The sequence below is a fragment of the Hypanus sabinus genome, chromosome 23 (assembly GCF_030144855.1).
Source record: "Hypanus sabinus isolate sHypSab1 chromosome 23, sHypSab1.hap1, whole genome shotgun sequence".
NCBI classification, from domain to species: domain Eukaryota; kingdom Metazoa; phylum Chordata; class Chondrichthyes; order Myliobatiformes; family Dasyatidae; genus Hypanus; species Hypanus sabinus.
Window position 1 is genome coordinate 35,092,464 of NC_082728.1, and position 26,919 is coordinate 35,119,382.

General features: G+C 39.9%; 1 protein-coding gene across 1 annotated transcript in view; it reads left to right on the forward strand.

The window, feature by feature from the left end:
* pik3r5 (phosphoinositide-3-kinase, regulatory subunit 5) overlaps positions 1 to 17,786 on the forward strand; it is a 104,932-nt gene extending 87,146 nt beyond the window's left edge. Inside the window, exons 16-20 of the mRNA XM_059948711.1 lie at positions 368 to 444; positions 8,308 to 8,401; positions 8,688 to 8,770; positions 11,279 to 11,394; positions 12,535 to 17,786. Coding sequence (XP_059804694.1) covers positions 368 to 444; positions 8,308 to 8,401; positions 8,688 to 8,770; positions 11,279 to 11,394; positions 12,535 to 12,682 — 518 coding nt within the window. The 3' untranslated portion in view covers positions 12,683 to 17,786. The remainder of the gene's footprint in view (positions 1 to 367; positions 445 to 8,307; positions 8,402 to 8,687; positions 8,771 to 11,278; positions 11,395 to 12,534) is intronic.
* The last annotated feature ends 9,133 nt before the right edge of the window (positions 17,787 to 26,919 follow it).

The window sequence follows — 26,919 nt, forward strand, 5'->3', positions numbered from 1 at the left end:
GCTAGTCCCTGTTTGAAGTCAATTCAGTTAGAATTCCTAGAATTTCATAATTAATTTGCTGTGTTGAAATAAGAGATCTATAATGCAGCTGGGTGTAACTGTTCAGAAGCCATGAGGTGCAACCACATCTTATGCCTGTACCAGCCTAGAATCCAGCACTAATTCAATTATAGTAACTTCCTGAATGTTGAAGTGCCAACTTAGAGCAATTCAAAGTCATAATTGAGGGAGATCTGAATACTGACCACATTTATTGTATAAACTATATTGCTAGAAAAAGGAGAAGAACAACTGCACAGCTTTATCCTGGTGTGATTTGCTGATTCCTGTATTTAATTTGATTCTTGTTTATTCTTAAATAACGTAGGACCCGGATGTAAAAGACTTGGAATCGATGATGACAGAGAAGCAGTACCATTAGCACTGCAGATTACTTATTGCAAGGTACGTTGTGATACGTAGCCTTCAGTTAGAATTCCTGGAAAAGATTTGCATACGTTTCAGAATTAAATTGTAACTTGCAACAAAGATAATATCGTTAGGAAATGAAGTGCATGGCAAACTAAGGAAGAGAGGTATGATGTCAAACTGGGAAAAAAAGGCACATAATATCAAAGATGAGTGGAAGATGGAGAACAATTTAGAAAAAAAGCAAAAGATGACTAAAAACATAGAGAGATAAAACGTGTGAGGATAAACAAGCAAGAAATATAAAAACAAACAGAGGGTGCTCCTATAAGTCTATAAACAGGAAGGACACAAGTAATGTAAATGTTGTCCTTTAGGATAATGAGACTTGGGAAGTAATTATGGGGAAAACTAAATAGAAAATACTTTGAACAAATAGGCATATTTGTGCATGGTAGGAGATACTGAAATGCTTCTGACTAATAGTAGAAGATGAGGGATAAAAGGGAGGGAAGCGTTTAAAGCAATCATCATTCTACAGAAAAGGTAGAGAGTAAATTAATGGGAATAGTGATTGACAAAGGACCTGGATTTAGTGATCTACTGCTTTGGGTCTTAAAGGAAACAGCTGCAGAAATGATAGATGTATTGGTAGATATATATTCCAAACGTTCCTTGATTCTGGGTGGATCCCAGTAGATTGTGTAATAACCATATATAACCATATAACAATCACAGCACGGAAACAGGCCATCTTGGCCCTCCTAGTCCGTGCCGAACCCTTAATCTCACCTAGTCCCACCTACCCGCACTCAGCCCATAACCCTCCACTCCTTTCCTGTCCATATACCTATCCAATTTTACCTTAAATGACACAACTGAACTGGCCTCTACTACTTCTACAGGAAGCTCATTCCACACAGCTATCACTCTTTGAGTAAAGAATTACCCCCTCATGTTTCCCTTAAACTTCTGCCCCCTAACTCTCAAATCATGTCCTCTAGTTTGAATCTCCCCTACTCTCAATGGAAACAGCCTGTTCACGTCAACTCTATCTATCCCTCTCAAAATTTTAAATACCTCGATCAAATCCCCCCTCAACCTTCTATGCTCCAATGAATAGAGACCTAACTTGTTCAACCTTTCTCTGTAACTTAATTGCTGAAACCCAGGTAACATCCTAGTAAATCGTCTCTGCACTCTCTCTAATTTATTGATATCTTTCCTATAATTCGGTGACCAGAACTGCACACAATATTCCAAACTTGGCCTTACCAATGCCTTGTACAACTTTAGCATTACATCCCAACTTCTGTACTCAATGCTTTGATTTATAAAGGCCAGCGTTCCAAAAGCCCTCTTCACCACCCTATCTACATGAGACTCCACCTTCAGGAACTATGCACTGTTATTCCTAGATCTCTCTGTTCCTCTGCATTCCTCAATGCCCTACCATTTACCCTGTATGTTCTATTTGGATTATTCCTGCCAAAATGTAGAACCTCACACTTCTCAGCATTAAACTCCATCTGCCAACATTCAGCCCATTCTTCTAACTGGCATAAGTCTCCCTGCAAGCTTTGAAAACCCACCTCATTATCCACAACACCTGCTACCTTAGTATCATCAGCATACTTACTAATCCAATTTACCACCCCATCATCCAAATCATTTATGTATATTACAAACAACATTGGGCCCAAAACAGATCCCTGAGGCACCCCGCTAGTCACCGGCCTCCATCCCGATAAACAATTATCCACCACTACTCTCTGGCATCTCCCATCTAGCCACTGTTGAATCCATTTTATTACTCCAGCATTAATACCTAACGACTGAACCTTCTTAACTAACCTTCCATGTGGAACTTTGTCAAAGGCTTTGCTGAAGTCCATATAGACTACATCCACTGCCTTACCCTCGTCAACATTCCTCGTAACTTCTTCAAAAAATTCAATAAGGTTTGTCAAACATGACCTTCCACGCACAAATCCATGCTGGCTACTTCTAATCAGATCCCGTCTATCCAGATAATTATAAATACTATCTCTAAGAATACTTTCCATTAATTTACCTACCACTGATGTCAAACTGACAGGTCTATAATTGCTAGGCTTCCTTCTAGAACCCTTTTTAAACAATGGAACCACATGAGCAATACGCCAATCCTCCGGCACAATCCCCATTTCTAATGACATATTAAAGATCTCCGTCAGAGCTCCTGCTATTTCTACACAAACTTCCCTCAAGGTCCTGGGGAATATCCTGTCAGGACCTGGAGATTTATCCACTTTTAAATTTCTTAAAAGCGACAGTACCTCCACCTCTTTAATTGTCATAGGTTCCATAACTTCCTTACTTGTTTCCCACACCTTAGACAATTCAATATCCTTCTCCTTAGTGAATACCGAAGAGAAGAAACCATTCAAAATCTCTCCCATCTCCTTCGGTTCCACACATAGCTGACCACTCTGATTCTCTAAGGGGCCAATTTTATCCCTCACTATCCTCTTGCTTTTAATATAACTGTAGAAACCTTTTGGATTTACTTTCACCTTATTTGCCAAACCAACCTTGTATCTTCTTTTAGCTTTTCTAATCTCTTTCTTAAGATTCCTTTTACATTCTTTATATTCCTCGAGCAATTCCTTTACTCCATGCTGCCTATATCTATTGTAGACATCCCTCTTTTTCTGAACCAAATTTCTAATATCCCTTGAAAACCATGGTGCTCTCAAACCTTTAACCTTTCCTTTCACCCTAACAGGAACATAAAGATTCTGTACCCTCATAATTTCACCCTTAAATGACCTCCATTTCTCTATTACATCCTTCCCATAAAACAACTTGACCCAATCCACTCTCTCTAAATCCCTTCGCATCCCTTCAAAGTTAGCCTTTCTCCAATCAAAAATCTCAACTCTAGGTCCAGTCCTGTCCTTCTCCATAATTATATTGAAGCTCATGCTATTGTGATCACTGGACCCGAAGTGCTCCCCAACACATACATCTATCAGCTGACCTATCGCATTCCCTAACAGGAGATCCAACACTGCCCCATCTCTAGTCGGTACTTCTATGTATTGTTGCAAAAAACTATCCTGCACACATTTCACAAACTCTAAACCATCCAGCCCTTTTACAGAATGAGCTTCCCAGTCTACGTGTGGAAAATTAAAATCTCCCACCTTGTGTTTACTACAAATATCTGCTATCTCCTTACACATTTGCTCTTCCAACTCATGCGCCCCATTAGGTGACCTATAATACACTCCTATCAGTGTTACTGCACCTTTCCCATTCTTCAATTCCACCCAAGTGGCCTCCCTAGAGGAGCTCTCTAATCTATCCTTCCAAAGCACCGCCATAAGATTTTCTCGGACAAGCAATGCAACACCTCCTCCTCTGGCCCCCCCTACTCTATCACACCTGAAGCAACTAAATCCAGGAATATTTAGTTGCCAATCACACCCTTCCTGCAACCATGTTTCACTAATAGCTACAACATCATAATTCCAGGTATCAATCCACGCTTTAAGCTCATCCACCTTTCTTACAATGCTCCTAGCATTAAAATAGATACATTTAAGATACTCTCCATCTCCTCCTCTCTTTCCATCCCTAACAATGCATTCAAATTTATTATCCTTTTCTTTCTTCTCCCCTACATCTTCGAGCTGAGCGCATCCCTTCTCCATCACCTGCCTTTCCTCCCTCACACACTGTCTATTTACTTGCTCCACTGGTGAACTAACCTCCTCTCCCATAGTCTCCTCAAATAGTCTCCCGCCCCCCCATCTTACTAGTTTAAAGTCTGCCCTGTAGCCCTAGCAAACCTCCCCGCTAGGAAATTGGTCCCCCCACGATTCAAGTGTAACCCATCCTTCTTGAACAGGTCACTCCTGCCCCAGAAGAGGTCCCAATGATCCAGAAACTTGAATCCCTGCCCCCTGCTCCAATCCCACAGCCACGCATTCATACTCCACCTAATTCTATTCCTACTCTCACTGTCGCGTGGCACAGGCAGTAATCCCAAGATTACTACCTTTGCGGTCCTTCTTCTTAACTGCCTTCCTAACAACCTATACTCTCGTTTCAGGACCTCTTCCCCTTTCCTTCCTATGTCATTGGTACCTACATGTACCACGACCTCTGGCTCTTCACCCTCCCACTTCAGGATATCTTGGACGCGATCAGAAACGTCCCGAACCCTGGCACCAGGGAGGCAAATTACCATCCGGGACTCCCGGTCACCTCCACAGAAATGCCTGTCTGAGCCCCTGACTATTGAGTCCCCTATTACTATGGACCTCTTTCTTCTAACCCTACCCTTCTGAGCTACAGGGCCGTCCTCTGTGCCGGAGGCTCGGCCACTGTCACTCCCACCAGGTAGGCTGTCCCCCCCAACAGTACTCAAACATGAGTACTTATTGTCAAGGGGTACAGCCACTGGGGTACTCTCTAGTACCTGCCTCTTCCCCTTCCTGACTGTAACCCACCTATCTGCCTCCCGTGGTCCCGGAGTGACCACCTGCCTGTAACTCCTCTCTATCACCTCCTCACTCTCCCTGACCAGACGAAGGTCATCGAGCTGCAGCTCCAGTTCCCTAACTCGGTCCCTCAGGAGCTGCAGTTCGGCGCACCTGGCGCAGATGTGGACGTCCGGGAGGCTCGGAGACTCCAGGATCTCCCACATCCGACACCGAGAACAACAAGCTGCCCTCACACTCATACCTCCCAAATAACTGAAAATACAAGAACTAAAAGATAAGCCTACTGTGCCCTCTTCCGCCTAAGCCCTCTGAGCCCAAGCCCTACACTCTGCTCCCGGCGCACTCCGCTGCCCGCTTCTTAAGGCGGCGTTCTTTATATATCTTCCCTCCTTCCCGGGCCTCCTTCACGCGCCTGTACAGTCCCGCCTCTCAGAACTCCGATCTGAGAAGCAATTGGACAATTTGAAAATGGCCGCCGCCGCACTTCCTCTCAAGCCTCGCTGTCCTCTTCCAAAAGAGAACTACCTCACTCAGTATCTCCTTTATATATCTTCCCTCCTTCCCGGGCCTCCTTCATGCGCCTGCGCAGTCCCGCCTCTCAGAACTCCAATCTGAGAAGCAATTGGACAATTTGAAAATGGCCGCCGCCACACTTCCTCTCAAGCCTCGCTGTCCTCTTCCAAAAAAGAGTAATACAAGAGCTCAAGAGTAATACAAGAGCTCTGTTCAAAAGAGGAGGAGTGAAGAAGTCAGGGAGCTATTGGCAGTGAAACTGGTCTTCAACATTGATAAGCTGCTGAAATCCTTATTAAGGAAATAACGATAAGGCACTTTGCAAATCATAGCTAAGTTGTGAAAATGAAACAGTGTTTGAAAAACAGCATTAATTAAAAGGAAACAAAAAGGGGCCAGTAGTAGGCAGACTATTTGTGGACTTCTGGAAGACAATTCAGTAAAATTCTGCATTGATCATTACTGCGCAAAGGAAAAAGTCCTGGAGCAATAAGAAATCTATTAGAGAAACTCAGCAGGTCCAATGTGGGAGGAAAGGAACTGATGATGTTTCGTGTCGAGGCCCTGCCTCAGGACTGCATTTGCTGTTACTAATTTTAATTACTGATTCCATCTGATATTAATATGTGTTATAGATTTCATAAAACAGAAGTATAGAAATCATATTAATGATGTTGGGATCACATTCAGAAAAAAATAGTTCCAGAATTCAAATAAGTAGAAAGAATTTATTGGAGCCCCTGTAGTAGAGTTATATTAATTATTTAGATCTCTGGCTGAGCAGCCTCTGCGGGTGCTGATCCTGGACCTGCAACTGTAGAGGTTTAATGATGGAGAATGATTAGAGTAAAAAAAAGGATTGCTTTGTAATATTTTTGATTAAGTATTTTAAAATTGAGTGATACTTGATAATTTAATCTGGAATGCATATTTTTTAAAGATATATATCTGTAAAAAGAGGAACTGGAGGAATTGTTCCTGTTTTCATGCAGTCTATTTTGCAATCAGTTTTTGCGTGCAATGCAGACTCCTGTTCATTGGAAAGCTAACAGTCTGAATAGCTGAAGCAGTTAAATTATGCAAATAGAGTAGCATTTAATTTTAATATCACTCCCGAGTTGACAAATGCACATGCCCTGATAATCAAAAGTAGGGAAAATGCTACACAATATAGAAAGCATTATTTATAACCGTTTTATTTTGCTCTTAAAGAGCTGCAGAAATAAAATGCACACCTTGGTTTAAATTGAGCATCTGTGAAAATACAAAGGGAAGAGTAACACATTACAAACTTCAACTGAGTTAGAAGGTTTCATGTTTGTCTAGAGACCTGAGCACTTTAAGCGAAAGAGAATACTGGAAGTACTCAGCAGGTCAGGTAAATCTGTGGAGAGGTTGAAAGTTGAGACCCGTGGCATTTGATCAGAACTGCGATAGGTTAGTAATCACATGAGCAAACATGTTAAGTTGTAGTGAAAAGTGGTGATAACAAAGCTAATGTCTGTTAACAGTTTGGAGACCAGGAGAGATTAAATAGCACAGATAGCCTTAGGGCCAACTGAGGAAGGGTGGAGAAGGTTTATTCATTACAACTGATCTGTAACTTCGATGAAAGTAGAAGATGAATAGGGACAGAGGATAGAAGAAGGGCTGGGATCATGGCCAAATGCACCTGCTGGAAATCTGAAATAAAAGTGAATGCTGGAAACACCCAGTAGATTGGGCAGCATCTGTGAAGGTAGATTATAACTGAATTACTGCTTATAATTTGATGACATCTCCTCAGATTTTGTCCGTATGTGAACCAGTAGAGAAACTATCAGAGATTATATTGTCAATGAATGTAGCAGTAAGATTATTAACTCACTTTCACATTCTTTTGCACTTGAAATAAGTTTTTCTCCATTTTAAATTCATAGTGACAGGAAGAGATCAAAGAACATCTGTAGATGATGAAGGTTCACGGAAACATTAACTGTTTTACCCTCCCTACTGAGTGTTTCTAACATTTACTGTTTTTGTTACAGACTTCCATTTTCTGTGAATTTATTCTTGACTTTTGTATAGTGCTGTAAAATTTTGTACAGCTGCTCTAAAATTGCAACACCAAAATTATAGTTCAAGCATGTATTTTAGAAAGAAAATAGATGTTTGAACAATAATTTTTAATAATGTTCTGTGGTTAAGAAGGCATACGGTGTATTGGCCTTCATCAATCATGGAATTGAATATAGGAGCTGAGAGGTAATGTTGCAGCTATATAGGACCCTGGTCAGACCCCACTTGGAGTACTGTGCTCAGTTCTGGTCGCCTCACTATAGGAAGGATGTGGAACACATAGAAAGGGTGTAGAGGAGATTTACAAAGATGTTGCCTGGATTGGGGAACATGCTTTATGAGAATAGGTTGTGTGAACTCGGCCTTTTCTCCTTGGAGCGAGGAAGGATGAGAGGTGACCTGATAGAGGTGTATAAGATGATGAGAGGCATTGATCGTGTGGATAGTCAGAGGCTTTTTCCCAGGGCTGAAATGATTGCCACAAGAGGACACAGGTTTAAGGTGCTGGGAAGTCGGTACAGAGGAGATGTCAGGGGTAAGTTTTTTACACAGAGAGCAGTGAGTGCATGGAATGGGCTGCCGGTGGTGGTGGTGGAGGCGGATATGACATGGTCTTTTAAGGGACTTTTGGATAGGTACATGGAGCTTAGTAAAATAGAGGGCTATAGGTAAGCCGAGTAATTTCTAAGGTAGGGACATGTTCGGCACAACTTTGTGGGCCGAAGGGCCTGTATTGTGCTGTGGGTTTTCTATGTTTCTATGTTAAAAATCTGTCAGCAACATGTTATTTATCTCACATTCTGGTAGTTTATAATCGATATTTCTCTTCCACTAGGCAACAGTCAGCAGAAGAAACCAATGGAACAATGTGGAAAAAAACTGCACATCTGTAAATCTAAGCAAGGCTTGTCAGAAATATGATGAGCTAGGTAATATTTATAATGCAATCATGTTGCGTTTCTGAAATGAAAAACAGGACCTTAGACTTTTGCTGCTGCAAAAAAATGATAATGTGTAAATAGCACTTATCACTCATTCATGAAATTTGATTCATTCTATGCTAGATCATTACTTAACAGTTTACAGATACTATTATTGCCATTCAGCCGCATACACAACATAACTATAAATTTTAAACAAAATTCTGTATCTTACGGTTATATTATTTTAGCCAAAATGGCTAGCTTCTAAAATAAATTCCTATATTTTTGTTAGAATCTAATACAGAGTACCTTCATCTGTCCATGACTGAGGTGGTAAAGCGTCAGAACTCAAAATCCAAAAAAAGTTATAATCAGGTAAGCATAAACTTATTTTGCAATTAAGGAACTCAAGGAATTTGCTTTGAAGAACCAGGGTTGATGAGAAAAGCTTAGCCACTGCATTGGGTAATGCAGGAAATGAAACAATATTCAAAGATGTTTTGACTTAGTATTTCACTGACATTGAACTTTGTGATCTAGAACCATAGAACCATAGAATATTACAGCACAGAAACAGGCCTTTTGGTCTTCCTTGGCTGTGCGGAACCATTTTTCTGCCTAGTCCCACTGACCTGGACCTAGACCATATCCCTCCAAACCCCTCTCATCCATATACCTGTCCAAGTTTTTTTTAAATGTCAAAAGTGAGCCCACATTCACCACTTCATCTGGTATCTCATTCCACACTCCCACCACTCTCTGCGTGAAGAAGACCCCCCCAATTTTCGCCTTAAACTTTTCCCCCTTTACCCTTAACCCAAGACCTCTGTTTTTTTTTTCTCCCCTGGCCTCAGTGGAAAAAGCCTACTTGCATTCACTCTATCTATACCCATCATAATTTTATACACCTCTATCAAATCACCCCTCATTCTCCTACGCTCCAGGGAATAAAGTCCTAACCTATTCCTTTCTTCACAGGAAAAACTTCTTCACAATGAGGAAAAAGTTCTTCACACAGAGAGTGGTGAACCTGTGGAATTCTCTGCCACAGGAAACAGTTGAGGACTGTTCATTGGCTATATTTAAGAGGATGTTAGATATGGCCCTTGTGGCTAAAGGGATCGGGGGGTTTGGAGAGAAAGCAGGTACAGGGTTCTGAGTTGGATGATCAGCCATGATCATACTGAATGGCGGTGCAGGCTCGAAGGGCCAAATGGCCTACTCCTGCACCTATTTTCTATGTTTCTATGTTTCTATTCAACCTTTCTCTGTAACTCAGTTTCTCAAGTCCTGGCAACATCCTTGTAAACCTTCTCTGCACTCTTTCAACCTTATTAATATCCTTCCTGTAATTAGTTGACCAAAACTGCACACAATACTCCAAATTCGGTCTCACCAATATCTTATACAACCTCACCATTACATTCCAACTCTTATACTCAATACTTGATTTATAAAGGCCAATGTACCAAAAGCTCTCTTTACAACCCTATCTACTTGTGACCCCACTTTTAGGGAATTATGTATCTGCACTCCCAGATCCCTCTGTTTTACTGCACTCCTCAGTGTCCTGCCATTTACCTTGTATGTTCTACCTTGGTTTGACCTTCCGAAGTGCAATACCTCACACTTGTCTGCATTAAAATCCATCTGCCATTTTTCTGCCCATTCCTCCAACTGGTCCAAGTCCCTCTGCAAGCTTTGAAAACCTTGCTCACTGTCCACTATCTGGTGGGGAATATTATCTATTGCAAGCCTAGATCAAGTGCAATACATGGTCATAATACACACAGACGATAATATACAAGTTCTTGTTGTCTTCTTGTTTATAATGGGAGTAATGAAATCTTTATTTAAAGCACAGTAAATGATACTAGCATATTTAACTGAAATGAAGTAGCTGGGTTTAATTGTTTTACATTATTGGCAGCAACTTGCCGGAAGTAATGTGCTTTTAGTTGTATCTGTTTATACAAAATGGCATGCCTTGCTTTGGTAAAATCAACCCCCAAAAAGTGTAAAGGATTAGGCATTAAATCATGTCATTTACATAATAACAATGGAACAGAGCTAATAAGTAGTTAATTTTTTTTATAACAAACTTCATGATGCTCTAAATAAATGATAGTTTATATTGTTGGGAAGTAGTATTTCTGAGGTACAAATCCTAAAGTTTTACCAATTGGGAAATTCTATGTGAATGCGTTTGACATAGGCAGGGACTAAATATTTCTGCTGGGTGAAGGAAATTATCAAACAGCCTTCCAAGTCAGCCTCAAAGGGGAAAAAAAATACTTCACCCCAATTTCTATTACTATCATCTTTCTGCAAAAGCTATTACCTATAACCTCAATTTTTCATGTTATCACTGAAGTGCATTTCTAAGGTTTGGTTATCCTGATGCACAAGTGACCTTTATTCCTATATTACTCTTGTATGATTGCCCTGGGTTTTCTGATAGTAAGGATATCACGTCTGGGTGAAGCACTGATAACTCCCAATCATCATCCCATGAGCAATTGATGTGTGTCACAGAGAAGCAGGAAGTGTACTTGATATTACCCTTCAAAATTTAGGCACTTCATTGAGACTTAATTGAGATATAACATGCATTTAGTCAGCACAAACAGGAAAAGCAGAAAAATATTGTCCCTACCATCCCAGAGGCAAAAGTTTGTTACCTTTGTCCAAGGGAAATAAACATAATTTATAAATAACTGAATTAAAGTTTATGATTGCTAAGCTAAAGCGAGCAAATGCTTTAAAAGGTAAATTAGTTAATGGTGAATAGTTCATTTGGTGATAAGTGCATCTTCCACAGAATGATTGTTCAATCCATATATGATCAGAATTATTTCAAATGATTTTTTTCTGATATTTCAGCAAATAAATGTAACACAGATCAAAATTGACAAGGTACAGATAGTCGGAGTTAATAATACCACATTTGCAGTTTGTCTGGACCAAGATGAGAAAAAAGTTATTCAAAGCGTAACCAGGTGGGAGAATTATTTCATCATTTTCACCTGTTAATTTTTTCTAATTTATTTTAATATAAAAAAACATGGTTGTAATTTGATGGTTTGTTATTACTTTTGCGCAGGTATAACATTTCAACATAATGTTTTGTAGGCATCCCACATTTTTTTTTACAAATTCAGTAAGTAGCGAGTCAATCCAATCTCTGGGATCTTACCTGAAGCAGTATTGATCAGGACAATTGATCCTCCAATGTGTCATGAATTATTTCACACCCTTTCACATTATTTAATATTAGTTTAACTCTCCTCAGAGTACACTCCTACAATAATGCAATAATCCTGTCTCCCCCAGTTCTGTTCCAGATGTTAGCCTTATTTACATGTACGGAGGCCAGCATCTTCAGACTTCTGATGCAGAGACAATAGTGAGGAGAGAACAAATTCAGCCTTCAAGGATTAGCCGAGGCAGCTTTACCACTGTATTCCACAACCCCCAGTGTTCAATTTGCAAGTTATTGTATTATTTTAACTTCATATACTGCATGTCCACTAATCAGAATCAATAAAATGTATTTGCTTTGGGTTTTTTTTTCATAGATTCAGGCTGAAAAAGCAATTATAAGTGATAAAATTGACACTTGTGGGAGCCAAATACAAGATACCCAAATAACAATGGTCACAAATATCTTAAATGGAGTTTAGAAAACTTTATTTAAGAGAATGATCAGAACCTGAACCTCTAAGTTACCATAAAGGCAATTGACTGCATAAACGTCATCATGTCGGAACTGTGACGTGTTTAGCTTTTTCTATATTTATCTTGTGTTCTATGTATTGGCACCCTGTATCTTACTGGGGCAATCACAAATACATACACAGTGATAACTAGGAAATAGCCACCTTTCCATACGGTGTCCTCTATATCCCATACATATGTACTTTGTAGCCAATGAACAATCATGTGACAAGCTGATGTGTTGTTATACATATGTATCTAAAAACAAGTTAAATATTGCTGGAGCATCAGGTATTTTTTGGCTAAACTGTATTAAATTGTTAAAGCAGTAACATCTGTAACATATTAGTTTAAGATATGCCTTTTTTTCTCATTTGAATATTTTAAATGAAATGGTATTTACTAATCTTTCTTTTGTTTAGATGTGAGGTTTCTGTATGTTACAAGCCTGAAGACAGGTTGCCACAGAAACTGAACAAAAAATCTTCATTCCAGAAGTTGCATCGTACATCAAAGTCCTACTCACTTCTCTGCCTTCCAATTATAACCTTCAGTGGAGCTTTACCTTAGGGATGGTAGATAATGACTTATTATCTCTACTGACCAAAAATACTGCCAAAACAATGGACTTGATTTTATATTTTGTTCTGGCACTATTACAATTATTTATTAGGCCATAAAAAGGCACTACCAATTGAAATTGAACTCCAACTGGTAGAAGTGGTTTAGCATAAGCTGTTTAATAGCCATTGCAAATGAGGCTGCTTGCAAAGGAAGAAAGAACGTGGTTCCTTGATAAGTTGTGGCTATTTGTTCCAGTACTATTTCAGAAAATGAAACTTTAAGTGCCATAGCAGAGGCCAGCTTATGCTTCAACTTAAATGCAAAGTAACTCATTCAGTTTTCATATTGATGAACTGAAGCAAATGGTGCATCCAGAGGTCAAAAGGTCAATTGAATAATTTAGCTAATTTAGAATTAGATGAGGATAAGAATTTGGTGCAGAGGGAAAAAAAGGTGCTTCTTTTCATTTTTAACACTTTAAGCATTTAGAAGATAAAACGAAGTTCTATAGAGAAAGCTTAAAGGTAAATATTGAAAGATTTAAATAATGCAAAAATAAAAGGTTACATTTCACAAATCACAAGGTTTACCATCAGCTTCCACTGAAATGAGGTAAATTTCTGCAAGATGATACTTCAAGACCATAGTTGATGATAGGTTGTCGAATAAAATGGATTTATCAGTCCCTTTTCAAGTAAACATTAAGAAAATTACTAGGTATAAAAATTCGTAGGTATAGACATCACAGCTGTACACAATACTCCAGTTGACGTCTCACTATAGTTCTCTCGACAATGGTAGCAATTTCTTCTCACTTTTGTGCTCTAACACGCTTACAAAATTGCTCAGTCACTGTTACCCCTTCTTGAGCTTCTTGCTCCTCTTCCAAATATGTTTCAGCTCAGCTCCCACATTCTTGCACTAACTGCATATCCATACATCATTAAATACTGGAAAATAAATGGAGGAGGGAATATACAAGTAAACTGAAGACGTGTATTAAAACATTAAATGATGAATTATTCCAAAATTAATTGGCTGGAACAAATGATTACTTGTATAAAGGAAATTACTCCCTGAAATATGTAGACGACTCCTTTTGAACTCAGAATTTTGATCAACAAAAATGGAAGACTTTATTATTGAATTGAATAATTAATGAAATAGATGTTTAGATAGTAATTCGAAGAATTGAAGTATAAATAAAGATGAGGTGGTGAATTGGGCAAAATTTGATTGTGAGGTGTTTAGATTAAAAGTTGAAAAAGTGCAAAGGATGAAGTAGTAACAAAAGCATACTAAACAACATGCCAAAAGCAAACCTATACACTGCATGTATAAGGGCAGAAAGGAAAATAACTGAAGGTAAGAAAGATAGATAGCCGTGTAAAAGAGCAAGAGAGATCTTGTCAGTGATTAGATTCAGTGAGAAGTCAGCAAAAATAATAAGCTGACCATGAGGATCTTTGGATTAAATTATCAAAGGACATAAACTGGTAAAAATTAAATGTAGCACATACATTTAAAATTAGCCTAATGGAGAAAGATTCAAATTAATTAGGATAGTATGATGGGGAAAGACAGCAGAATGGCAGGAATATTAAATGATTACTTGGGTTCAGTATTGACCCAAGGGACAGATCACGTTGTCAAGTCTTCAGAAGGCAAGGTTAGAATTAATATAATTACATTGAATCCAAAAGGACTAATAATATTAAATGAAATAATCAAAGTAAAAGTGAAAAATCCTTCAATCCAGAGCATATCTTAAAAGAAAAGTTAGATGAGATGTCAGATAATACTTGATTTTAAAATAGATGATTGCTGGAAAGCAGGCAGATAGCTAACACCGTCTGCATATCTGAAAGGAGATGGAGCTTCTGGAGGGAACAGAGATCAGTAAAGGAAGCATATAATTCCACTAAAATAAATAAAAAAATAGAAAGATACTTGTGAAATAAATATTCCTATAATCAAGGGACCGCATGGATTTCATGAAAGAATTCTGGTCTTATCAATCTCAATGAATTCTTCAACTAGCTGAGAGACGGGATACTTAAAGGTGGTGTAATTAATCTAACATAGTGTATGAAGATTTCCCAAAGGGCTTCTAGCTACTTTATAATACATTGAAGTATAAGGTCAGTGCATCTATATTAGATTTTGATATTAAAAATTTGTTATAAAATTTGTGGATGACACCATGTGTCAGTAACTGCAGTGGTTGTGAACTAGGGAACAGGAGTTTGGTTTTGAGTGATGACTTTGAAGAGATAATGATAATTAAAGGGTTAATTCATAAATTTGCTGACTAGGAATATGAATTAGTAAGTTAATCACAACACAGTTAATAAGATGAATGAGAAGTTTACAACTTATTTGGTAAAACTGTACTCATCGAAGGTGGTGAATCTTTGTAACCTGGGAGAATAAATAAAAAAATTGCTAAACATAGCAAAAATGTTATTAGATTCATTAAAAGTATCAAACCAAGCACTACTTTTTTGTGTCTCAATGGATATCACTGAAAGGTAGAAAAGTTAGGCTCAGCTTGTATCAAACCTTTGTGAGACTTCACCTGGAGTATTGTACACAGATGTGATCTCTAAATACATTCATGGAAGGATGCAAAGGATGAATAAATGTAAAGTTATCATCAGAATCAGTTTAATATCACTGGCATAGGTCGTGAAATGTGTTGTTTTGCGGCAGCAATATATTGAAATAATAATAATAATAAAACTATCAATTACATTAAGAAGTGTATATAGAAAAATTAAATTGTAATGCAAAAAGAGAGCAGAAAAATAGTGAAGTAGTGTTCGTGGGTTCATTGTCCATTCAGAAACCTAATGGCAGAGGGGAAGAAGCTGTTCCTGAAAACTTGAGCGTGTCTAAATGCCTCTGCACCACCTCCTTGATGGTGGCAATGAGAAGCGGGCACGTCCTGGGTGATGGGGGTCCTCAATGATGGATTCTGCCTTTTTGAGGCCTCGTCTTTTGAAGGTATCCATGATGCTGGAGTCCAGTGTCTATGCTGGAGCTGGCTAAGTTTACAACTTTCTGCAACTTTTTCCGATCTGGTGCAGTGTCCTCTCTATACCAGATGGTGATGCAACCAGTTAAAATACTGTCCACAGTACATCTGCAGAAACTAGCGGGAGTCTTTGGTGACCTCCTCCAATTCCCAATGGAATATAGCACTGTCATGCCTTCTTTGTAACTGCATCAATATATTGGGCTCAGGATACATTTTCAGAGATGTCGACACCCAGGGACTTAAAACTGATCACCCTTTCCACTGCTGATCCTTCGACTTCCCCCTTCCTGAAGCCCATAATCAATTCCTTGGTCTTACTGACATTGAATTCAAGCTTGTTGTTGTGATACCACTCAACGTTCAACTCAAGATCTATCTCACTCCTGTACGCTGCTTCGTCATCACCTGAAACTCTGCCAGCAACTGTTGTGTCATCGGCAAATTTATAGTTGGCATTTGAGCTGTGCCTAGCCTCACAGTCGTGGGTGTAGACAGGGTAGAACAGTGGGCTAATCACACATTCTTGAGAAGCACTGATGTTGATTGTCATTGAGGAGGAGATGTTATTTATGTTTCGCACTGACTGTGTCTCCTGGTGAGGAAGTCAAGGATCCAGTTGCAGGGGGAGGTATAGAAGCCTTGGATTTGGAGCTTGTTGAATAGAATTGAGGGTATGATTGTGTTGAAAGCTGAACTGCAAATTGCAAAATGCAGACTGATATAGGTATAGATGTTGTCCATGTGGTCCAAGCCCAAGTAGAGAGCCAGCGAGATTGCATTGACCTATTGTGGTGATAGGTGATAGGGTCCAGGTTCTTGTTTAGGCAGAAGTTGATTCCAGCTATGACCAAGTGCATGAAGCATTTCATCACTTTAGATGTGAGTGCAACTGGTCAATAGTCATTGATGCACCTCACTCTGTTCTTCTCGGATACTGATTTGATTGTTGCTCTTTTTTGGCAAGTGGGAACCTCCATTGCAGCTGTGAAAGATCAAAGATGTCCTTGAACATTCCTGCCCAGTTGGTTGACATAGGTTTTTGGTACCCAACCTGGTACACCATCATGTAAGGGTTCACCCTCTTAAAAGCTGTTCCAATATCGGCCCCCGAGGTCAAAGATCACAAGGTCACTAGGTGCTGCAAGGACTCTCACAGATGTAGTTTTATTCTCCCTTTCAAAGCATGCTTAAAAGATATTCAGTTCATCTGTGAGTGAAGCATCACTGCCATTCAAGATGTTAGATATTGTTTGTAGGAAGTAATAGCCTGCAAGCCCTGCCTGAGCTGATTTGCAGCTGATTCTGTTTCTAACTTCAGTTGGATCATGATAGATCAAGCATTCTGGATCTCCCTTCAAATGAAAGCTGAAGTGAGACCGTCCAGCGGTCTTTAACATTTCTAGGTAGCAAAATCAGGGATGCACTATTCTAACAAACAAAATCTTCCCTTGCCTCTAAAGCTTGTATCTTCCTCCAATTCTTTTCTCTCATAATTTGCGTTATGTCAACTGATTGTATCAGAATTTATCAAATTGTTCCGTGCACATTTTGAATATGAATGTTACTCTAGATGATTTTCATATAGTAAGTTTTAACCTGGTATTTGGAGGTTCAGAAAGATTAAACATGATGGAATTGTGGCCAGGTTGATTGTTGTCTACTGCCAATCCAATCTGAAAGCAGACTGGGGAAAATTCCTGACTGTGTTAAACAAATCTGACCTCTTTTAGATTAACCACTTTCATTTGATGTTTGTAAATAGAATATTATAAGCCAGTGTGGCATGACGTGTCTATTCCTGTCTTGGCAGAGATAATATAACATGTGCAATAATATGTCCTGACTTCTTACTGGTTCTGACTTCCTGCTGGTTTTCCCCAGAAGCTGCAGAGAATGCATTGGCAGTTTATTACTTCCCCTTATTGAAGGGCTGTACATAAAATGTCCAGTGATTCAGATGAATTGCACTGCTTTGTGATACCTGATTGCACACTAAACTGTAAATATTTGTATAATTAAGGTACACTATACAATACATTTCTGCAGCATGATTTGATAATACTTATTAAAATTTACTCAACATATGCTAATGTGTTTGATTGCTTTTGTTAAAATATGATGCAATTTTTAAACGTTCCTGAGAATTAGAGATTGGGTCTGATAGCTTTGGAAGGGCAGGGTTAGAGGAAATGTTTAATTGTTCTGAATACGAGAAATGGATCAATGTTCCTTAATGCCACTGATGCACCATCAATAACTCTCGGAGACGTGAGGTGAGAGATAGGCTTTTATTATCTGGAAGAAAGCACTGTCAGCAACAAAAGACCATCACACAACATCCTGGAGACTGAGGGAGGAGCAGTGCCTCCAATTGCCTTTATACAGGGTTCTGTGGGAGGAGCCACAGGAGCTGTCAGCGGGGGGCATGTCCAGACAGGTATATGTAGTTCACCACAGCCACGTTCAGTCAAATATTGTATAAAAATGGTATTTCTCTCTGTGCCTCTGGAATTCCGCTCTCTTTTCCACATTTACAGGTAACCTTACATGATCTTTTCTTCTCCATCTGTCTGTGTCAGATGTAGTATCTATCGATGATAGCACTGCCGTTGTGTAGTGGAGCACCCTCCATCTTGTTCTATGACACTATAATAACATTATCTAGCTCTAGCCACTTAAAACTGGGCATCCATGTGCTGCTGCAGCTGGAATGTGCTCCACTACAGCCTTGGGTCTCCACATAACCCCCATTCTAGCAGTAGAATGAGGCCTAAGGGGTGAAATTTGGTTCAATGAGTGTAGAGCAGCATGCAAGGAGGAACATCAATCATATCTAAAACTAGACTAGTGAAGCTGCAACACTGGACCAAAGTGCATCTTAAACAGCAAAAGCACATGCAGACGACAGAGGAAAGCAATCTTAAAACCTAACAGATCAGGACAAAGTTCTCACACCATGGATGGTGATGGAAGATAAACAGCCATTGGGAGAAGGAGGCTTTAAGGATATTCCTGTTCCCTGTAACGGTGGTGTCTAGGTTGCGAGTCCTAAAGAAAAGTCAATGCATTTGCAATCATATTTAGTAGAGGTTCTGTGTGGATATGAGTCTGGGCCCCCTTCTGAGATCTGCAGCTGACCAGTCCCAAACATATCAAACAGAGGTGAGGTGAGAGTGCAGAACCTTGGGGCAGCCTTTCACCTAATGTTGTATCAAGATGTGAGATAAAAGAAAAACACTTCAGTGTTTAGAATCATGATGCATACAGAGAGTGGTTGTGGGATATTAATTATTCTAGCTTTAAGATTTCAGTATAGTTTTTTTAGGGGACAATAGGTTTGGCCTAACCATCTTCACCTCCTTCATCAAAGATCCTCTTTCCATAATATCATAAGTTTGAACGTCCACTGCTCATTGTACAATGTTCAGCCACACTTGCAGCATCTGAGCAAGTGAGGCAGTGGGTGTTATGCTTGATAAGATCTAGATCACATTCTGGTATGAGCTGATCAGTGATATCTAATTAACAAACCACAAAAAAGGCTGAATCTTACCATTTACATTAGATCTTAATGGCATCAACATCTCAAAGTCACCATAAGGCAAAAGCATAATTAGACAAACCATATAAGTACTATGGCTACAGGATCTTGGTTATCCTGCAAAAAGGAACTTAAGTTCTAACCTACAAAAAACCACCCATGCCTTGACACCATCTGCAAGGCACAAGTCAGTTGTGCAATGGTATACCCTGTGCTTTTGGATGTCAATTATGATGGACTGTAGGGTAAGGTGGGTTTCAATTTATAAAATGTCCTTAAGCAGCAGACTCCCCGATGGGTTCTTTGTGACCTCGCAGAAATGCTTCTGTTGATACTGATGATTGCTCTGGGAAATCAGGCATCAGTCTGTGCAATAGTTTTGCCATGTGGGATGTAAGAACTTTTGTGGTTCCTGGCTCGAGTAATGGTATAATCTAATAGGTGCCTGTGATTGGACTGGCTGGTATTGCAATTATGCTTTGTGCTTGTCTCTTCAATGAAAAGCCATTCAAGTTAGCCATTTCTCCTCCCTCCTTATACAGCTGAGAGCCAGGGAACAGTCATAGGCCTAATAGCCCCTTAAACCAGCACTGCCTTTCAGTAAGATTGTGAGTAATTTGTGACCTAACTCCATGTAACTGATTTTTCATTAATATTTTTATTATATTTGGTTAACAAGGATCAGCTCAACTAAAACGTGAAATAGCAACTGAACAAACTTGCAAAAGAGAGTTCTAGATTTTCTTCCACCCTACCCGTACACAAAGGTTCACAGAAATAATTTCACTCCAGTAAAACACATGCAAGAGAAAATCTGCAGATACCAGAAATCCGAGCAATGCACACAAATTGCTGGAGGAACTCAGCAGGCCAGGCAGCATCTATAGGAAAAAAAGTAGAGATGATGTTTCGGGCTGAAACCCTTCCTATGGAAAAAGTACAATCGACGTTGCGGGCTGAAATATCGACTGTACTGTTTTTCCATAGATGCTGCCTGGCCTCCTGAGTTCCTCCAGCATTTTGTATGTGTCACTCCAATAAAGCTTAGCTTTTGTTTTGTAAATTATATTGCTACTTTTCCCCAATTACAGTTACAGAAATGGCTTTTCTCTACACAGCCTATCTCTCAGTTGCCTTTTATGTCTCAGACATTTCAACTGAATCATTGCCTTATTTTCTTTTTTTTCATTGATTTTTTTAATGCATTTTCTACACTACAAATAAAAAAAAACCCAAACCAAAATAAAAAAATTAATACAGTGCAAAATAAACACACAATAATAATATAATACAAAAAAGATAATTGAGAAAGCACCCAAATTGAAGTCGTGTAAAGTTAGTATCCTCCCCAAGCCCCACAACAACAAAAAACTCCAGACCAACCACAACAAAATATAGAGAATATAAATCAGGACATTCAAACCCCCAAAACTGTAAATACACTTGAAAACAGAAGATAACAATGCCTACTACAAGAAAAAAGAAGAGCTGACCTTATTTTCTAAGTTTCAGGGAAGATAGTCCAGTTTCTGAAAACTCTCTTTTTGGTTTAACCAAGAAATGCTGACGACAAAGCCAAATAGATTTTATCTAAGGGCAATATCAACCACATAAACACCATACAGGATAGTGTGTACAGGGCAGTTGAATAGAAAAAAAGACTAGAACTTACAGTGAAACATTCCTTCAAGTACCATCATTATTGGAAAAGTAAGTAAGGTGTTGGGGTGCCTTGCCTTGATACTTAAAATTAAAACATTATTTTCTGTAAAGTCATTGGCTCCAATTAAGAATACGACACTTAACCTAACTCTTCTCCCATGACATACAATTTAAGAGTTCTAAAAAAAAAATGAGGTTCAGCGACAATGATAAGATTGACACCTAGATTAATGGCTGTTAGTTCTACGGACAGGGCTTCTGACTTTGGATAAATGTAAACTGGGAAGTTATTGGATTGAGTCAGTTGCATTTGGAAAAGGATTGCAACTTATCTAAAAAAATCAAACAGCCAAAACCCCCAACATGTTGGGTATGCACCGTCCTCCACAGATGCTGCCTAACACACTGAGATGCTCCAGCAGTCTGTGTTCTGCTCCAGATTCCAGCATCTGCTGTCTCTTGTGTCTCCATTGCAGTTGGATATATCAGTGAAGATATGTGAATATAAATGCACAGAACTAAAGGGCGCCGGAACAGCAATGTCAATAATTGTTTTCTTTTAAGGGAGATCTGGGTCCATTTTCTCAAATACTGACATCTCTGATTGGAAAAAAGCAGCCCAGTCATTTGCTGTGATGTCACCAAGTTGCTGGGATCCCTCCACTCTTTTGGGTATCAAGGTGAAATTTTCCTGACATGACCTATGTAACGTTCTCCTTCGCATGTAACGAAACGCCGAATTAAACGTCGAGATAAACCACAGTCAATAGGAACCAGATCGCAGTAAGATTAACCATTTACTGTTCACTCTTCACATTAACATATGGTGAAAACTGTTGATAAAACAATACAAGATTGATACAGTATTTGTTCCTTCCTTAATATCACATTTCAATTGTAAATACTTGTAAAGGTGACTATAACTACATTACACTAAGGTGCAGTATACAGGGAGAGTTTACCTGCTCCATTGACTACTTTAAATACACTTCCATGCAAACTATCCGCAACTCTTTAACTAACGAAAGCATAAACATTATCGACCGTCGTTACTTCTAACAGGATCGGCATTAACATCTTAGTTCAATATATCGATTATCTATTAACTTACAGCGTTGCTCTCACTGTGATTTCTCATGCCTGCAAAACAACTTCTGCTCAGGTGTGCCTCGTGGTGAGCCCCCACCCTCGCGCTAATTTCAAACCGGTACTTTCCCACAAGACGCGGCGAAACCGGATGTGACGTCATCGCATGCCGATATATTTTACATGCAATGAATATACTTTAAACACTTCTAATTCTAACTAGAAAATACTATCGAATGAATAACTAAGCAAAAATATTATAAACTAAATAACTGTCGTAAAGACAGCACACTCCCCGCTTGACCTTCGTAAGGTCACAATGAGCAGAGTACAAAACTTAGTCTCTTAATCAGTCATTGGGTAGAAGTAGAATAACTTCTGTAACTGGCCTTTGGTAAATTTTCACATCGCCTTGGTCGGTAGTCTTCAATTCAATCTTCCTGACATGTCCATCCTCACGAGGGAATGTAGCAGTGATTCTGACCGTTGTCCAGCTGTTGCGGGCGATTTGCTTGTCCCTGAGCAGGACTAAGTCTCCAACTTGAAGATTCCTTCGGGGTTCTGTCCACTTTCGTCTCTGTTGCAACAAAGGTAGATATTTTTGTCTCCAGCGAGGCCAGAACTGATTTGCCAGAGCCTGGACTTGTCTCCATTGCTTTGTGTACAAATCCTTGTCTGAGAAGTCTCCTGGTGGAGGAGGTGCTCCTGCCTTCTGTGTAAGGAGCATTGATGGCGAAAGTATGAAGGGGTTTTCTGGGTCAGAAGACACAGGTAGGAGTGATTGTGTGTTTATAATGGCTGTGACCTCTGCCATTAGGGTGCACAGTACCTCGTGGGCCAATCGGGTGCGTTGCTGCATCTCAGGTTTCCTTTTCCGGATTTTCCGTAAAGGCGTGAACCGTTTGACTGCCTGCTCTTTGTTATCTGGTGAGCGCTGGCATGGTTCTCTGAAAGGCAATGGGGCAGCCCCATTATTTGCTTCATCTCTGAAGACCTTGGTGTCTTTGGTTTTTAAAGAAATGGTATCTTGAGCTGATTGTGCAAGTTTGTTTCCGTGCTCGGTTTGAACGAAAACTGACTGACCTAGCGTCTCGTCGGTTACTTTACGCTTGGTAATGTCTTGTTGTGCTTCTTTAGGGTACACCTTAGTGAGGCAGATCTTGGAACAAGAACGGCTTGACTGAGTTTGACCGCAAACTTCTGTACAGTTCGAGCTGACAATTGTTGTCCTGGAGTGAACCTCTCCCTCCCCGCCGTCCTGTTGTGGGGGTGAAGGAGCGTTGTCGGTTCTTTCATTCTTGACTTCATCACGGAGCCGTGAGGGTAAATTTCCTTCCTCGTATGGATGTGATGCAATCGTGACTCTCTGAGGTTCCTCGTAGCTGGGGAAGTTATCGAATACGTATGGAGAGGGGAGACGAGCCTGCCTGTCTATTTGAGATTGTACATAGTCACTTGTGCGTTCCAGTCTGGTCCTTTCTAAAGTAGATCTTACTGCGGTCAGATCACGCGACCCTTCAGCTTCTTCTATGTACTTTGCTTCCGCCATGGCAGCTTCTTCTTCTCTTTCTAGCTGCAGCACCTGCAACTCTGTCGATATTTTTGCCATTTCCAACTGGGTTTCGGCTTCTCGGGTGGCCCATTCTCTTTGTCTGGCGGCCCTTTCGGCTTCTCTGGCAGCCTTTTCTTTCTGGATTTCGGCTTCTCTGGCAGCCTTTTCTTTCTGGATTTCGGCTTCTCTGGTGGCCTGTTTCATTTTCAAAACTGCTTCTTGTCTGGCGTAACGCAGTCGCACCTTGGCGGCTTCTGCCTTGGCTCTTGCCTGGGTGGACTTACTTGATGTCGGTTTACCGCCCTTGTCGCTGGGCGGCGTCGACTTGATGCTGGATCGTGCTGACATTGCAGCACTTGAAACACCTGATAATGTCGCTTTTTCACTGTAACGTTCTCCTTCGCGTGTAATGAAACGCCGAATTAAACGTCGAGATAAACCACAGTCAATAGGAACCAGATCGCAGTAAGATTAACCATTTACTGTTCACTCTTCACATTAACATATGGTGAAAACTGTTGATAAAACAATACAAGATTGATACAGTATTTGTTCCTTCCTTAATATCACATTTCAATTGTAAATACTTGTAAAGGTGACTATAACTACATTACACTAAGGTGCAGTATACAGGGAGAGTTTACCTGCTCCATTGACTACTTTAAATACACTTCCATGCAAACTATCCGCAACTCTTTAACTAACGAAAGCATAAACATTATCGACCGTCGTTACTTCTAACAGGATCGGCATTAACATCTTAGTTCAATATATCGATTATCTATTAACTTACAGCGTTGCTCTCACTGTGATTTCTAATGCCTGCAAAACAACTTCTGCTCAGGTGTGCCTCGTGGTAAGCCCCCACCCTCGCGCTAATTTCAAACCGGTACTTTCCCACAAGACGCGGCGAAACCGGATGTGACGTCATCGCATGCCGATATATTTTACATGCAATGAATATACTTTAAACACTTCTAATTCTAACTAGAAAATACTATCGAATGAATTACTAAGCAAAAATATTATAAACTAAATAACTGTCGTAAAGACAGCACAACCTAGATTAGCCAAGTATTTTCTTCTGAGCCAACTATACCTAATGATGCATTTGAATTAAAAAGGAAAACAAACAGAAGAAAGAACATCTGTATGTGATGATTTTTTATATTACTGTTTTGACATTCTTTCTTATTTATTGTATATAGGAATATTTTAATGCTTATAGAATGATAAGCATTGAATGGAATGGTATATCATCAAGGTTCCGCTATTCAGATTCTACACTCTTCAATGTAGTGCACTAATTACATGTCCAGTCATCATCACACATCCATCCAATGGGCACCCTGGTATAGGATGGTTAGTTCGTTCGCTCATTATGTGCCATGTCATGAGATGTGGGCAATCATGGTATTTCTATGACCATGATAGTTGTTGGCAAAATTTTCTACTGAACTGGTTTGCCATTGCCTTCTACTGAGCAGTGTCTTTACAAGCCGGGTGACCCCAGCTATTATCAATACTCTTCAGAGAATGTCTGCCTGGTGTCAGTGGTTGCATAACCAGGACTTGTGATATGTGCCAGCTGCTCATATAACCATCCACCATCTTCTCCCATGGTTTCACATGACCATGATCAAGGGGCTAAGAAAGTGCTACACTGTGCCCAAGGGTGGCCTGCAGGTTAGCGCACCTTACACCACCTTTTGTAGAGACAGATTTCCACCCCACCACCCAATATGTTGGTACTTATAGTGAAATAGATCAAAGGTTATGTCACCAAGCTGAGCAAGATGCAGAAAACGAGCAGTTTGTTAAATCTGTACAGTATTTTGGAGACAGAGACCACAAGTGCATGATCTTTAGCAGTCAGTGGAGGTCCTTAATAAATATTTTCCTTCAGTATTCACCAGTGAGAAGGAACTTGATGAGTGTGAGATCAGTGTAGAACAGGGTAGTATGCTGGAACATGTTGAGGTTATGAAAGAGGAAGTGTGGAATGAGGGACATTGACGTCTGTGAGAACAGCGGAAAGGAGGCTGATATGCTGGAACATGTTGATGTTTATAAAGATGACATTCCAGAACTGTTAAAAAAAACATTAGGACAGTTAAGTCCCCAGGATCAGATGGAATATGCTTCAGGTTACTAAGGAAAGAGATTGCTGCATCTTTGGTGATGATCTTTGTGGCCTCACTGGCCACAGGAGTTGTACCAGATGATGGGAAGGTGGCAAATGTTATTCCTTTGTTCAAGAAAGGTAATAGGGATAATGGTACAAATTACAGGCCAGTGAGTCTTATATCAGTGGTGGGCAACTATTAGAAAGGGTTCTTACGGGCAGGATTTAAGAGTGTTTGGAGAAGTGGGAAGCCAGAGGATTGCGAAAATTTTAAAGAGCAACAGAAGATAACTAACAATGCAATACGGGGAGAAAAGATGAGGTACGAAGGTAAGCTAGCCAAGAATATAAAGAAGGATAGTAAAAGCTTCTTTAGGTATGTGAAGAGGAAAAAATCAGTTAAGACCAAAGTTGGGCCCTTGAAGACAGAAATAGGTGAATTTATTATGGGGAACAAGAAAATGGCAGACGAGTTGAACAGGTACTTTGGATCTGTCTTCACTAGGGAAGACACAGACAATCTCCCAGATGTAATAGTGACCAGAGGACCTAGGGTAATGGAGGAACTGAAGGAAATTCACATTAGGCAGAAAATTGTATTGGGTAGACTGATGGGACTGAAGGCTGATAAATCCCCAGGGCCTGATGGTCTGCACCCCAGGGTACTTAAGGAGATAACTCTAGAAATTGTGGATGCATTGGTAATCACTTTCCAATGTTCTATAGGTTCAGGATCAGTAGCTGAGGATTGGCAGGTAGCTAATGTTATCCAACTTTTTAAGAAAGGAAGGAGAGAGAAAACAGGGAATTATAGACCAGTTAGCCTGACATCAGTGGTGGGGAAGCTGCTGGAGTAAATTATAAAAGTTGAAATAGCAGAACATTTGGTTAGCAGTAACAGGATCGGTCTGAGTCAGCATAGATTTACGAAGGGGAAATCATGTTTGACTAATCTTCTGGATTTTTTTGAGGATGTAACTATGAAAATGGACAAGGGAGAGCCAGTGGATGTAGTGTAGCTGGATTTTCAGCAAGCTTTTGATAAAGTCCCACATAGGAGATTAGTGGGCAAAATTATAGCACATGGTATTGGGGGTAGGGTACTGACATGGATAGAAAATTGGTTGGCAGACAGGAAACAAAGTGTAGGGATTAATAGGTCCTTTTCAGAATGGTAGGCAGACTAGTGGGGTACTGCAAGGCTCGGTGCTGGGACCGCAGCTATTTACAACATACA